The sequence below is a fragment of the Podarcis bocagei genome, assembly GCF_964188305.1.
Source record: "Podarcis bocagei genome assembly, chromosome: 9".
Taxonomy (NCBI): domain Eukaryota; kingdom Metazoa; phylum Chordata; class Lepidosauria; order Squamata; family Lacertidae; genus Podarcis; species Podarcis bocagei.
The window spans coordinates 26,485,712-26,502,440 of record NC_138134.1 but is presented as its reverse complement, the minus strand read 5'-3'; the positions used below and the strand labels follow the sequence as shown (position 1 = coordinate 26,502,440).

General features: G+C 41.3%; 1 protein-coding gene across 1 annotated transcript; it reads left to right on the top strand.

Moving 5' to 3' along the window:
* Positions 1-419: 419 nt before the first annotated feature.
* LOC308594448 (putative CENPB DNA-binding domain-containing protein 1) lies at positions 420-4,197 on the top strand (the record flags this gene model as incomplete). The annotated part of the gene is made up of 3 exons (XM_081207519.1): positions 420-732; positions 1,074-1,534; positions 4,165-4,197. Exons 2-3 carry the CDS (start codon positions 1,091-1,093, stop codon positions 4,195-4,197), a joined length of 477 nt encoding a protein of 158 aa, XP_081063645.1. The 5' UTR covers positions 420-732; positions 1,074-1,090.
* Between the last annotated feature and the right edge of the window lie 12,532 nt (positions 4,198-16,729).

The following is a 16,729-nucleotide window of genomic DNA, read 5'->3' as shown; positions in this document are numbered from 1 at the left end:
ACTCTCAGATTCTAGTGTCCCAGGTCTAAGAGGTATAAGCCTCTTGGTAAACTATTCACCAATATAGACAGGCTTGCAGTTGTGGCACAGTCCAAACAAACCAAGCTGAAGCACAGAGAAAGTCTTGGCTGTAGTCTAGGTCCATAATGGTCCAGAAGGAAGACCAGAAGAAAATCCTGGGTCAACATCACAGGCGACTGAGCAAGGAGGAAGGTCTAGAACCAGAAACCAAGAGTCCCACACCTCTGTTGTTTAAAACACATTTAAAATTGATTTCAGACATTTCAAAACATTAAGAACATCTAAAAACTTTTTTTTTATGTGACTTCATGTAATTAATTCCTGGCTCATCTCTCCATGACTATTGCGAGGGCCCGCAAATATTATTCAAAGCTGGCATTTGAATAATAAGCATATAGATACAGTGGTACCTCGCAAGACGAATGCCTCGCAAGACGAAAAACTCGCAAGACGAAAGAGTTTTTCGTTTTTTGAGTTGCTTCACAAGACGAATTTCCCTATGGGCTTCCTTCGCAAGACGAAAACGTCTTGCAAGTTTGTTTCCTTTTTCTTAAAACTGTTAATACCCAGGGTGCATTGCTTGAAGAGGTACAGTTGCGACTTGACTTCGAGGAGCAACTCATAGCACGCGGTGTGGTAGCCTTTTTTTGAGGTTTTTGAAGACTTTGGTGATTTTTGAAGCTTTTCCAAAACTTCTTTTGCAGCCATTTGGTAAGTTAAACTTTTAAAACTTTTTGGGGTTTTTTTTGGATTTTGGGTTGGGGTGTTTGGAATTTAAGGACTTGGTGTTGGGGAGGGGTTTGCAAGAATCTGGAAGCTTGTGTGTTTTTTTCTGCATTTTTATGATTTTTTGTGACCATTGGGGCACTCTGCTGTTGTTAAAAAAAAAGATTTCTGGGTTTGGATTTCTGTGTGGTGGGTGGCTGGGGGGGTCAGGGAATTGTTGAGAAGGGGTTTGCAAGAATCTGGAAGCTTGTGTGTTTTCTGGGAGGTTTGGTGATTTGAATTTTTTGGATGTGAAGCACTGATTATTATTTTTTGGGTTTGCGAAGGTAGGAGCTGTGCTGCCATGGGGCCCAAGAAGACTGCTGCTGCAGAGGCCGGTGAAAGGAAGAAGGAGAAGGTTACGCTGGAAATGAAGAAGGAGATCATCCGGAAGCACGACGGTGGAATGCGTGTGACAGACCTCGCCAGGGAGTACGGGAGGAATCCATCGACCATCGAGACCATCCTGAAGATGAGGGAGAAGATCCTTCTGACTGATGTAGCCAAGGGAGTCACCAGGATCGTGAAGAACCGCCCAGCTGTTCTGGAGGAGGTGGAGAAGTTGCTGCTCATCTGGTTAGAAGAGAAGCAGCGTGCAGGGGACACAGTGACTGAGGCCGTCATTTGTGAGAAGGCCAAGGCCTTGCACACAGACCTCGTCCGGCAACAGCCAGGAACCTCAGGCGAGCCAGAAGTCGTCAGCGAGCTAGTGGAGGAGCATGACCACGAGCTGACCACCCAGGAGCTGGTCAAACTGCAGACAGAGGCTGCGCAGGAGCAGGCCTCGCTGGAAGAGGAGGAAGCAACTGAGGAACAGCTGTCCTCCAAAGAACTGAGGGACATTTGCCAGAAGTGGAAAGATGTGCAGGCTTTTGCACAGCGGCACCACCCTGACAAGGACCTGACACGTGACCTTGCGAACACTTTTGATACGAGGGTCATGTCGTCTTTTAGGGAGGTGCTGAAAAGGCGGATGAAGCAGCAGACCATGGACAGGTTCTTCAGCAAGAAGCAAAGAGTGGAAGAGGAACCTTCTTTGAGTTGTCCCCCAGAGTCTTAGAAAATGTATGTACAGTACACTTTGGTGATGTTTAAATGCTTTTCTGTCATGTTTAGAAACTTAAATTATTGTTCCTTCAATTTTTGAAATGCTCTTTACAGTATGTGTTACTTTAAAGAGCACTTAATAAACTCTTTTTGTACCAAATTTGGCTTTGTTTGGACTTTTTTTGACCATAGGAACGCATTAATTGATTTTCAATGCATTCCTATGGGAAACGGTGCTTTGCAAGACGAAAAATTCGCAAGGCGAAAAAACTCGCAGAACGAATTAATTCCGTCTTGCGAGGCACCACTGTATTGCAATTCCATCAAATGATTACAAGTAACTGGCAATTGCTCCTTCAAGTAAGAGACCAAAGGTGTCTGAATGAGATAGGGGAGAAATTTGATTCTATTTGTATTTCACTAAGAAATTACCTGCTTCACCATTCCCAAACTGACACATGAACCGAAACACAAATATCCTTCTAAAAATCCCTGCTTCTCCAAATTTTGCAATGCAGTTCTTCAAACAAATAATGTGGTATGTTTTTGTTTTTTAAAAATAGAATATATTAGCGAAAAGCAAGCATGAAAGTACATGTATTGGCAAAAATAGCATAAAGGTAAAGGGACCCCTGACCATTAGGTCCAGTCGTGTCCGACTCTGGGGTTATGGCGCTCATCTCGCTTTATTGGCCGAGGGAGCCGGCGTACAGCTTCTGGGTCATGTAGCCAGCATGACTAAGTCGCTTCTGGCGAACCAGAGCAGCACACGGAAACGCCGTTTACCTTCCCGCCGGATCGGTATCTATTTATCTACTTGCACTTTGACGTGCTTTCGAACTGCTAGATTGGCAGGAGCAGGGACCGAGCAACGGGAGCTCACCCCGTTGTAGGGATTTGAACCGCCAACCTTCTGATCGGCAAGTCCTAGGCTCTGTGGTTTAACCCACAGCGCCACCCGCTTCCATAAAAATAGCATACAGAAACGCATATTAGGAAGAATTGCAAAACCGTGTCTATCAGACTTGAAACTACATACAAAAATGCATATATTGGGAGAAACTTACTGTAAAAAAATTATGAGTCCTTTGAAAATAAATAAATTAATAGCAAGCTGCTGCAGAAAAGTGGGAAACTGAATTTAGGATTAGAAAGAGGAGAAACTGAAATTGACAATAAAACCTGGAGAATCCTGGCAACTGCTAGGAACAACAGCTCTGTGAGGTCAGCCTCCTTAACAAACTACAGCTCCAAGGATTCTTTGGGGGAGCCATGACTGTTAAAGTGGCGTAATAGTGCTTTAAACATATGGTGTGTGGATGTGACCTCTGCTTGCCTTAGTCCTATACCCAGTGCCTCATTGTTCGTAAATAGGAATTTATTTTTTCATCCTCTGCCAGCTGTCAATGCTATATTTTAAAGTGGGTGGGGAGAGCTGCCAATTGCCAGTTAAAGAGAACAAATGAGTAAGTTGGATTACGGTGCAATCATGGTTATAAACATTTATATTAATTTACTACCAATCAGATAGCAAATATGTGCAATTGGTTTTAATTTATCTGGGCTGGTGCACATGGAAGCATATTCCACTTTCAATTAAATTCATCATTTGATCCATCCTTCAGAGATTTCTGCCTGCAACTGGTGTGTGCAAAAACATTGGGGTGGGTGGGGAGTAAGTATGACTGTAGATCTGTGCCTAATTATGTAATGAAAATAATACAGGAAGACCTAACCTTCAGCTCCAAGGCACTTGCAAGTCACGTAGTTTGTGAATGCAGCCATACTATTGCAGGGACACTGCAGAAAAACTGTACATGTGTTGTGTCCATAAAATAACCAGTATTAATGATAGCCTGCATATTAACTTATAGAATAACTAAAGCCTTCTGGCCATTTAATTTATGAACTGTCACTTGTACTTCCTGGGCAGGAAAGAAAACAATGTTGTCATTAACAACAGTGACATTTGCTGCTTTGCTTCATTTCATGTATTTTTGGAAAGACACTTTCAATTTTAAATGTCAAACAGTGCTCTGACCACATGCTCTAAATAATACATATCACAGATTCCTTTTTTTCTTTTCTTTTCTTCCCCATTGCAAATCTCAGGCTGAAATCTCAAGCTCCCCTTCCCCTCTTTTTCTTTTATTTTTAAATTGTGTTGTTGTTTGGATCTCATGTTAGCATTCTAGAGATATATGGTTCCATCTGTGTCACATATCTCTGAAAGGGAAGACTAGGTTAGGCTAATCCCATGTTATTGCAAAATGCTGCTACAGTATATTAAACTAACCTGATTATGGTTGCAATCTCTATTTTGCATTTCAGATAAAGTTGGCATCTCAGACTATGGTCCTATAATCACTTCCTGAGAGTATGTCAATTGGGATCTACTTCTGAGTAGACAGGCATAGGAGTACATTGCTAATTTTGCCTTAAAGTACACTTTGTGTGCGTGTGCCGGTGTGCGTATGCACGCACGTGTGGTTTAATTACAAAATGTGCTGGTTCTGATTGAATAAATTACATGATTAAATCCTACACTGGATACAGAACAGTGCAAGTTATATTAAAAAGTCATTATATTTGTAACTCAGAGCAAGGCATTATAATTAAAAGGCAATTGGATGAAATTAGCTTTGAGACTACATGCTTTTAAGCAGGATTTGCTAAATGAACATTAACAGTTAACATGTGCCTTTTATTAGCTCATCTACTTTCTCCCACACACACCAAGACTCCATAGACAAAGTTAAAAAACTTAAATATCGGCAAAAGAGAACACATGAAAGACACCCACGCAGAGTTTTCCCATTGCACTCTGGTGGTGACCAAGCCCATTACATTGTGATCTAAGCCATTGATAAATCAAAGTGGAGGACCCTGAATGGGCTACAATGTACTCCTTGGGTTTTTTTAGATATTTCATTTCCTACAGCTGCACAGAATGGAAAACACACAGCTGCTTTGTGTTGTATACCAGCTATCACTAATTTAATTGCTGGCCATTAGCAGCCAGGTATTGCAAAGAAGAAATCTGGTTTTATAAAATCATCATTATGTCCTTAATAGGTAAATCTCACAAGTTTAAATGGGCTGTGGAAAACGTTATTCCAGAGAATAGGTCAAAATAAGACAATTCTTTTCCTCACAGTTGGTTTTTAGTGAACGCCCTAGTCTCATTTCCCCCCCAATTGTGATCAATTTTCTGCCTCCTTTTTCTCTCTCCCACTTCAAAAGTTGTAAATTGACTTGGAACCGATGGCCCCAAACTATAGGTCCTTTAATGTGTGAGCTTTGAAACCTAATGGCAACAGTAGCTTTCTCTCCCAGCTCTCCTCCTCCTCCACAATGAGAGGCACACTTCCTCTTCCCTGCCTCTTATCTCCCTGATATTGGGCCTGGTGCTTTAGTAGTGTTATATGAGATGGGCAAGGGATATAGCTCCCTCCCTGATGCTGATGATAGTGGAAGAAGGGGGAACTTGAGCCTCTGCTGATGGCTGTGGTGGAGAGAGGAAAAGGAAGAGAATGGAACGAAGAGAGGAGTCGTTTTTCCCCATAGATTGAAAATGTGAGCGTGGAGAAAACTCAGGGGTCATATTGCCTGACCTGTATTGAAGACAAGGGTTTATGAGTCACCATGATTCACATTCCAAACCCAAAAAGGTACAAATTCCGGCTTATAGTCTCTTGTGGTGCAGGGTGTATTTTGTGCAGCCACAAGGTCATCATAGAGGTTTGGATCAAAATGTGGCAATTTGAGGACTTTATGATCATTTAAAGAAGAAATTATTGGAAGTACAGCCTCTGAACACATGAGCACTATACTGTAAATACTAGAAACAGGAATGGAACAGAGTATGCCGTCCAGCTGGCCAGAAGTGGAGCTCTCTGTCCTCTTTCTTAGGGTTTTTTCCTGCCTAGAGATCTTGTCCTGTCCTCCCTCTATCTCTCATTCCTCTCCTTACCATCTGCTACCCTCACAACCTATTCACCACAATTTTCAGCACAAAAGCCGCAACAACAAAATGTTCCAAACATTTTGTTTGGAAAGGAGCATCAAATTATACCCCTGCTCATCATACACTTTAAGAAGACTTTCCACACCATTTAGACATCAGCTTCTACCTTCATCGACCCACCAACCCCTGAAGTAAGCAGCTTCAACTTGCTGTTGGGTTGAGCCATCCTTCAGGCAAACTGGTTTTTGCAGTAATGGTGGCCAACATTCAGTTTTTCTTAAGGACTTTGAGTTTCATTTGGATTTTGGTGTATCACTGCTGACCATCACATATTTCATATTCCCTTGAGTTAATTTAAATACACTACTGTTGAGTTTTTTAAAAATAGAAACATTGGCAGCATATACAGTGGTACCTCTGGTTAAGAACTTAATCCGTTCTGGAGGTCCGTTCTTAACCTGAAACTGTTCTTATCTTGAAGTACCACTTTAACTAATGGAGCCTCCCGCTGCCACCACGCTGCTGCACAATTCCTGTTCTCATCCTGAAGCAAAGTTCTTAACCTGAGGTACTATTTCTAGGTTAGCAGAGTGTGTAACCCGAAGCATCTGTAACCTGAAGTGTTTGTAACCCAAGGTACCACTGTATACTGTTATTTCCATTTTTGGCCCAGCTTGCAACATCATGCAGCCCCACCCTCCAAGCCATACATTGTCATGCCAAACATGCATTTCATTTTGCTAAGTACTTTCTAGCCACCTGTTTTAATGGATCCAAACAAACCGGAAACAAGAAAATCATGAAGCAATGCTGAGTGTCAGACTCAGCCTTGCAGGAGGCAGGCAGTTCAAATCTGGGCAGATGGAAACAGTATAACTCTTGAGGTGTTTTGATTCTGAGCGAACACAGAAAAGAGGGCATCAGGGACATGTATGCACAGCCACTTTGCTTGTTGCATCACTGTCCACAAGCTGGAGGCAAAACTTATGAATCAGGAAGTCTCCTGCATTCATGGAAGTTCCCCACACATTTCAGAACCTTGGAAAGTTAGGAGATAAGTACAGGAGGTTCCCCAATTCAGACCTTCACCTTTCTTAAGAAGAACTCTGCTGAATCAGGCTAAAGGTGCATCTCAACTTGCATCCTAATCTCACAGTGACAAACCAGAGACCTATGGGAAACCCATAAGCAGAACTTGAGCATAAACAGCTCTCTCCCTACTTGTAATTTTCCAGCAATCAGTATTCAGAAGCAGAATTCCTCCAACGGTGGAGGTAGAACACAGCCATTGAGGCTTGTGGCAACTGATGGTCTTATCCCTCCACTCCAATTTTAGAAACACAAAGTGATAAAAAATGGTGATGGGACAATGCAAGAATGTTTGCCCCTCCCTGCAATCCTCTCTGACATGTTTACTCAGAATCATAATGCCGGAAGAGGGCTCATGTGAGTGGGGGGTTGGGAGAGGTTCCAGATGAGGTTATATTAGCCATGTGTTTTAAAACATTTTTGACTATTTCGTATTAAATTGCTTTTTAAAACTTCTGTGAACTAGACAAACACAGTAGGAGGAGACGAGGATGAATTTCCATTTTCAGCCTAGCTAATTGGAGATCCCTTCCTCTTCTAAAATAGCAAGTTAAGTGAGCAAAATTGGTAGCTTCTGCTGGGAGATGTTAATATGCAGAGAGATACGTAATTTCTCCTGTGATTCTTATAGTAGACTAAGGCTGCAATCCCAATCCCCTTTACTTCTGTGAAAACCTGTTTAGGATTGCAGCCTAAAGTTCTTCAGAGGTATATTGGGATCCAAAGTGATCAGGGCGGAAACTGGCATGTTTTACACATCCCACTTTTTAATATATAAAGTAGCTTGCTCATATTATTTCTTGGCCAGTAACATTTATTTCACATTCTTCTTTCTGCTAATGCATTTTGAATACAAGGTTGACTGCTATTGTACTTCAGTGAGAAAATTGTTCACTGCAGTGAGTCGCTCTGGATTAAATCTGCCAACACTGTTCTTCAGTTTGCAACTTTCCATATTCTCCTGTAGCCAAGACTTAGGAGCCACAAGGGGGAAAGACTATAAAAAGAACCTTGCTGAAACCATCTAATCCAGAAGCCTGTCACCAGCAGTGGCCAGCCAGGTATTCCTGGAAAGCCCAAGAGCAAATCACACCCACTGTTTGCACCTCAACAGTTGGCCTTCAGTGGCCAACCATCTCTGAATTTGAATGTTCTTTTTCCCTATCATAACTAATAGTCACTGATTTGGTAGGCTTCTTCTCCATGAATACGTCCAATCCCCTTGTATATTAATCTAAGCCATTGGCTATCATCATAGCTCTATAAATCAGGCTATTAACACTTTCCTGGGAATAAGCCCTGTTGAAATAAATGAGATTTAATTTTGAGAAGACCGGTATAAGATTGTGCTGTTAAGGTGCTTATTATATCTTCTTTCATCTAAGTCAGGGATGGAGAACCTTTCTTTAGCCTGAGGACCACATTGCTTCCTGAGCAACCTTCTGGAAGCCAGAGGCAAAAGTGGTCAGGACATTAAATGTGAATTTTATCTTTGTATAGTAGATCAGTTTCTTCACCGTCTTCCTTCATTTAGGCAAGCAATATACAGGATCTGCATTCTGGGGCACATCCCAGCAAGGCTAAAACTCTCAAGGACAAAGCAGGCCTGCTGAGATCTCAGGGAGAGGGCTGGGGTGGAGAGAGTCCTGAGGGCCAGGCAATGAGTCTGGAGAGAGGCATATAGCCCCTGAGCCTAGGGGTCCTTATGCCTGTTATTAACTATTGAGTTCCAATGATTCTGGGACGCGGGTGGCGCTGTGGGTAAAACCTCAGTGCCTAGGACTTGCTGATCATAAGGTCGGCGGTACGAATCCCCGCGGCGGGGTGAGCTCCCATCGTTCGGTCCCAGCTCCTGCCCACCTAGCAGTTCGAAAGCACCCCTAAGTGCAAGTAGATAAATAGGTACCGCTTTATAGCAGGAAAGTAAACGGCGTTTTCATGTGTGGCACTGGTGCTGGCTCGCCAGTTGGAGCTTCGTCACGCTGGCCACATGACCCGGAAGTGTCTTCGGACGGCGCCGGCTCCCGGCCTCTTGAGCGAGATGAGCGCTCAACCCTAGAGTCGGACACGACTGACCCGTACGGGGAGGGGTACCTTTACCTTTCCAATGATTCTAAACCATAAACTTCCAAAGCACCTTCTTGTAAGAGGCGGAGAAGCCGAGTTGTACACAGTATTACAAATGCTGCTTAGTTTTAGCAATGGATTAATTTTTTTAAGTACCATATTGGCGGTTTTATTTTCAGTTCCTTTCCTTGTCTTACTTTCACTAGTGCTTCCCAATGAGGGAAAAAGAAAGAAAGAAAAGCATATTGACTGAGCAGTAAGCCCCAATGAATACAATAAATAATTTCCATCTCTCTCAAGGGGCCCCAATGGATAGAGAGTATCAAAATCACAGCAAATAAGACAAACAAATCTGCTTAATGTTGCACTATGTCAACCTTTTCATTGAACTACCCACCATGATCTGTTTCCTAGTTGGACACTTTCAGTTTAGCTCTCTACCAAGCATACACGGTTAGGATTTTTGAATCACTTTTAAGCTTACTTACATGGAATGTCATTTGCCATTTTGTTGCCCACTCACCCAGCCCGGAGAGATCTTCATAGATCACAGGTTGGTTGGGTTTTCACCATGTTGGGCAATCTACTGCCATTAACAGCACCTTACTATTCACATCCACACTTGACACCAGATCCTGGATTAATAAATTAAACTTTACAGATACCAAAACAGATCCTTTGGAGACCCTATTACCTCATTTTATCCATTGTGAGATCTGCCAGTTTATACCTGCTCTCAGCTTTATTTTCTTCAACCAGATACCAATCCATAAGATAACCCCTACCACAGATCCCCATATGACAGATTCGTTAAGTTTGTTTAGGCACCTTTGCTAAGCAACTTTGTAAAGAGCTTTTAGAAAATTAACTATGTGCCTATTGGATATTCCAGGGGTCAGCAAACTTTTTCAGCAGTGGGTCGGTCCACTGTCCCTCAGACATTGTGGGGGGCCGGACTATATTGGGGGGGGATATGAATGAATTCCTATGCCCCACAAATAACCCAGAGATGCATTTTGAATAAAAGGACACATTCTGCTCATGTAAAAACACATGGATTCCCGGACCATCCGTGGGCCAGATTTAGAAGGCGATTGGGCTGGATCCAGCCCCGGGCCTTAGTTTGCCTACCCATGGGATATTCCATCAATAGGCTTCTTGACACTCTCAAATCTAAAAGGGCAAGGTTGGTGAGAGAGGCAGCTATGCTGAATCATCCTAGACAAGGCTTGTTTTGCTATATGTTTAATGTTTAGCTTTCATAATGTTTAACACAATTTTACCCAGACATTAGACTAACACAGGCTTCCTCAAACTCGGCCCTCCAGATGTTTTTGGCCTACAACTCCCATGATCCCTAGCTAGCAGGACCAGTGGTCAGGGATGATGTGAATTGTAGTATCAAAACATCTGGAGGGCTGAGTTTGAGGAAGCCTGGACTAACATGTCCCCCTCTCCACCAGCAGCCTGCCCAGTCGCTTAAAAAAATTGCATTTCGTTGACTAGTTATGCAGTATGAAGGCTGATTTTACTTACAAGTTTCATAGTTTTGTTAAAAGATTGACTATTTTGCAACTGCGTTCCATCTCGACTCTGCCAATTAATTTGTCCATGATCCTTCAATTTCATTTCCTGTTAGTTCTACTGTATTCACCTCAGTTCAGCTTCATACCCACAAGAAGTGGTTCAGACATGAGTACCTGTGAAACAACTGCAGTGGAGACAGACAAAAGGGGTTCATTTAGCTTCTCTGCAGTTACTGTTTCCCTTACAAAACTCTCACCCTTGTAATAATGTAACAAACTACTTTCTCAGCTGCTTCCCTGCTTTTGCTATATCTTTATTCTCCTTATTTGTTTAACACTTCCATTTGTTAAAAGGAAGCCATCAAGCATTTTATCATTTCCTTGACTTTTCAAGTCCTCTTGGACTAAATCTGCAGTCTACATCCTGTCTGAGTCTCTATTCTCACAATTTAAAATAGCCTCTGTGTGTACTGAAGACATATGACCCTGATGACTCTTCAGTTCCTTCAATTTCCTTTTAATTAAACTCTCCTTAAAACAAGTTTCTTCTTTTGAAATGAAATTTGACCATGCCGGGCTTTCTGGGAAACTGTCCACTTACATATATGTTGAATTTGTGGTTTCTCCTGATTGCTTCAGCAACTCTCACACCAAATCTTCAGCACACATTCAGGATTAAATCCATTTCTTATCCCTTGTAGGTTTCATGACTAACTTTTCTAAGGCACTATTATTAATAATCTCCAGAGATTTTGTCTGTCACAATTTGAAATTGTGCACATTTGCTCTGTAAAGGTGAGTATAAGTTGAAGTCACCCATCATTATAACATTTTATCATACATTCCTTTTGAATTTTATGTCAGTTAAGTAAGGCTGTGAATAAACTTAAATTTGTTCAGAAGCAATGAAGTATCCCTGATTTCCATCAAACTCCCAGAAGCGGTGAGGATAAGCATGATATTAAGATTCATTACTTAGTCCATAGAAGAACTGTAGATATATGACTGGGGGGGGGGAGCTCTCATCATGTCAAGCTTTCTAGATAATGGTTCTGGTTTTAGATTAAATGTCTGCTGTAATTTTTGTATTTTCTACCACTATAGAGAAAATGAACATACCTGCAGTTACAAACTTTTTCAGAGTGGCCACCAGTTCAAAAGAATTTTAAATACAGATGCAAGGCGGATCAATAAACTTTTGCTTTACCAAACTCAGTTCTCAAGAAAGTCATAAGAGTTAACAGTTGAACAGCTGAGATGTGGCTTGCCTTTCCAAATAACAGAATATAAGGAACTAGCAGAATGTTATCTCACAATTATTAAGGAAGCACCCACAAAAAAAGAAATCTGATGAATGGGTGGAAAGATCCATTCAGAAAAAGGCAGGGAGCACACCAACATTTTGTTCCTCTATAGAGTACACATTAACTTGCTGCTCACCGAACAACAGCAACAATTAACAATGGACACTAATGTCATTTGCATCTTTAACTATTTTCTATTTTTCTTCTTCATGAATGCTTGGAATGTATCCCCACATACATTTTGAAATGTTGACAGAAAACATATTTATAAATGCATCGCCTGAGAGAAAATTAATTTCTCAGTGCACCTTTTTGTGTGGATGTTTTTAAAAAATCTTGCAGACTTATGTAGAAATGGGACAAAACAGACTTATGGGTGAAAAAATTGAGAAAGGATACCAACCAGAAATAGGCTGATTTGTTCCTACCTTTATGTGAGATTAAAAAGAGAAAATAAGTGACTGAATGGAAGAAGTGAACCAGTTTATTTGCTTTATCTTTTTGACATGGAGGACTCACCTGCCTCTCCTAATGGTCTTATGTACAAAACAGAAAGTGCAAGTATTGCAAAGAAATCTCAAAGTCATTACTAATGAAATGATTTCAAAACTACTCCGGCCAGCAGTAGAATATTAAATGAAAGAGGACACAGATATGACAGGAAGCCTAAAGCTGTTCTCTTATATAATCAAGGATTCTAAAACCTCTGGGTAGTGGATTTCTGACCAGTGAAGGAATCATACCAGAACTTGACAAGTCATTCATTACAATAGAATGGTCTATTAATGTGTCTCCTTTTCCCAAGGTTACTGAATGAATGAATGAACCCGTAGACCTTCCTTTCTGAAAATCGGAAAAGCAATGCAAAGGAAAGCTAGCTTGCCAGTTAATATTTCAAGCACATGGTCCACAAGGTGGCTCACTAATTTTCATTTTTATAACAATATAGTAACAGAAAGCAAACATTCAACAACTGACTTTACACGCACTGCAAAAACCAGCACAGAAACAGTGCTTTTTATCTGTCACATTCCATTAAATCTATGAGGGGGGAAATAGATTTTTTTATTCGGACCTTAAATAATAGTAGGGTTTACTTGGTGCCTCTTGGGAGGGAGTTCCACATTTGGGCACCACCACAGAGAAGGCCCTGTCCCTGGGAAGACCTGGAAGAGACTCCGCTGAAGATTTTAAGAAATGGAACAGGTTCTTTTACAAGTAGGCAGTCTTTCAGATTATTCAATCCCAGACTGTTTATGTCAAGATCAGCCCTTTAAATAATGCCCAGAAACATACCTAATCAGATCACTAAGCACAGTTATAAATGGCTCTACCCATACAGACTGGCTGTTGTATTCTGAACCAACTGAAGCTTCCAAACCATCAACCCCATATACAATTCATCACAGCTCTCTACCCTGTTATCAAATGTGTCCAGAGTGTTTTTTTGTTTTGCAGAAAGGGCTACTGTTGACAGTACTGTCCCAAGACACTGTGCTGCCTAGAGGAAATCAGATCAGATTACAAGATGAATCTTATTTCAAGACTAGTGATTGGATTGTGTCCACCACCACATCTGAGGGCAGAAGGGTTTAGGGAAGTCAGGGAAGGCCATGTGGAACACACTGCTGCATCATCTAACACCCCACTACCACTTCCTATTCACCCCTCTCAGAATCTGCCACCCGAGGTGGCTGTTCCACTCTGCCAAACGGTAGGGCCAGCTCTGCTGCTTGAACCAGCTGCAATTCATGAAAGGTGCTTCTGGCACAAAGCCTGCTTGGGTGTGCATTTGCAAGCTGGGTCTAAAAGAACTCTCAACGTCCACAAATTTGGACCTGGTCCAAAACAGGGAGTGCAATTTGAACTAGAACAAGCTGAATCCCTTTAAAACAAATTAAAAGCAAAAGCAAACAAGAACCTGTTTTATTTGAGAAAGTTATTCATTCATTCATTCCCACTCCCAGGGGAGTGAGAAGCACAGTGTTTATAAAAAGTTGTCTTGTGTCAAAGATCCATTATAGCTTAGATTTAATAATCATCATTCAGTTAGTAAACAGTGAGTAATTGAGCGCTGTACATGCATGTTTGTATGAAGTGTCCATAGAGGCCATTTGACATTATGTCCATTCCTAAATCATTCAGTGATGAGCAAACACTTAATGTGATGGATGCACAAGCATGTTAAAGACTCAATTCAAGCAGATCTGCCTATTTTTCTTTCCCCCTTAAACTTTGGTTAGACCCATCATGCTAATTGATTGAATGCCTCAATCCCCCCTCTAAATTTGCTGTGAGATTTAAACGCTTTGCTCCAAGGAGCAGGAAGCAAAATTTGTTGTTGCTTTTTAAATAGAATTAATGCTATGAGTGAATTAATACTTAGTTTAAATAAAGAGTGCAGGCTTACTCAGAAGTAATTACCTGGCTGCAAAAGGGAGGCCCACATGACTCCACACATGTACATGTTTAAAGAACACACTTTGTGGATTCTGAGGCCAATCCTGCCCTAAACAATATTGCATGCAATAGCCATGCCTATGCCCCAGCCACACACAGTGAAAAGGTTTTCACACCAACTGTTCAGCCAACATGTGTAGCCCTCCTCTACATGTTACTACCAAGTAAACACACACATGATAGCAGCTATGCAACACAATCCTACATGTCTTCTCAGAAGGATGTCCCACTCACACACAGGAAGGGGATAGATGGGAGGAAGGTGGTCCTTACTGGAAAGGCAGGGTAGAAAGGTTCTCTCATGGTGGGAGACTGGGAGACAAAGTAGGGTCCCAGGTGGGAGCTGGGAGGGTCTATCTTTATGTGTCTGGATAAATGACATGATATATATGATATAAATGTGATAAAGGACTTCCCCTTCTTTCTCTCTTTCTCTTTCTCTTCTTTTTTCTCCTTTCTTCTCCTTTCTTGGTTTCTTATTCTTATTTTTATTTAGATTACTTTGATTTTTATTGTATTTTATGTCAAAAACTTTCAATAAAAATACTGTGTGTGTGTGTGTGTGTGTGTGTGTGTGTATGTGTGTGATGTCCCACTGACTTTAATGGGACTACTCCCAGCTAAGTATGTATATGACTGCAGCCTTAATCCATTCTGTTAACAAAATAATCAACAAAAGCTTCAGTTGATTGGTGGGGATCAATTTCAGTTATTGGGGCTGTGAGTTGAAGGTATAGTTTCTAAAATTTCTGTTCTGATGAGTTTCTGTTAACAAAGAAAATATTAAAGGCAGCTTTTCTTTCTATTGAAACATTGCTTTCATTACTTAAATGAAAAACCCTGCTTCCCTCAGTTGTTGAGGTGTTAAATTTTTAGCACCTTTATACTGAGCTTCTCTCATATGCAAATTTGTTGAATGAGATCAGTTCACAGGAATGTGCTTGCTCACCTTCAATTGATTGACAGCCATATTTAAAATGTAGAAATGTCGCCACTTAGAGTGTTGCCCTGAATGGGGATTCAAATCCTCGTTCTGGGAATTGTGATCCTCCAAGAGAGACAGAATAGTAATCTTATTCATCACCATTATCATCATCTGGGCTTTTTTTTTCAGCCAGAACTCACTGGAACTCAGTTCTAAGAGAATGAGGGAGGTGTTCATGGTGAGTTGCAGCACCTCTTTAATAATAATAATAATTAATAATATAATATTCTTTGAGAAATCAAGCTTCTTCTAACCTCCTTCATAAAACTTTCAAATGTAAGCTGGCCATTCAGTATTTGAGAAAATTGCTTGCATTAGAATCTAGGCTGCCTTGGCAGGGAGAGGGAATAAAAATCCAATTTAAAAAGCAAATACTAGACCAAATATATCATTAACAGAAGTAGTATACTTGCTACTCAGTCACAGCAACCTTCACCCCCTTCACACACTTACAGCTTTAAAGAAAATGGCATTAAAAAATGAATGTTACATAGACAACATCAGCTTTATCCTTTCTATCAATTAAAACGCAGGAAGCATGCTTCTTCGCCACTCACTTAGAAGGGAAAGCTCCCAGACTGAACAGCCAAGATAATTCATAAATAGAAATAACATTGCGAAATTGCTTTGACCGCTTCCGCCAGATTCAATCAGATTCAAACAGGTAGCAATATCAGTCAGAGGAAAAAGAAAAGGAAGGCAGTTATATGTACAAGTATAATGAAAGTTTTCAATAGCTGTGGATACAGAGGTGTTTCTGAAAAACAATAGGGACCTGCTTTAAAAATGAGTTGATACATGCCATGCAAAGTGCTTCTGAGCCTCTCTCCCACTGCTGGGGTGTGAATGTGAAAGAATATCATTCCTTTCACATTCCTTAAGGTGAGATCTGGGATGGGTGGGTGTAAAGTGAGCATGCTGGTGTTCCAATGCAGGCCAACCCTAGGGATGGTGTGGGTCTTTGTATAGTGGCACCGTCCTCTTCTTGATTCTGTAACAATGATCCTACAATTATGGGGGTGGGAGGGTGGAAAGAGTGGAAGTTGCCATTTTGTTGGTTTGTGGATGGAGGAGGCTGTTGTCCTCAGCTTGCTGTTGAGTGTAAGCGTCAGAAGAATGGGAAGCAGCCAGTTTCTCTCTCGTTGGGCCTTTGTAGAGGCGGGAAATTATGGGAATTGTAGCCCTAAACATCTGGAGGGTATCATGTTGGCCTTCCTTGTTAGAAAACAACCATCTCTGTCCAAAAGAAAGAGAAAGCCTGCATCTATAGGCCTAGCACCCAATAATAATAATAATAATAATAATAATAATAATAATAATAATAATAATAATAATAATTTATTATTTATACCCCGCCCATCAGGCTGGGCTTCCCCACTACCGAGAAGGCCCTCTGCCTAGTTCCCTGTAACTTGGCTTCTCGCAGTAAGGGAACCACCAGAAGGCACTGGACCTCAGTGTCCAGGTAGAATGATGGGGATGGAGACACTCCTTCAGA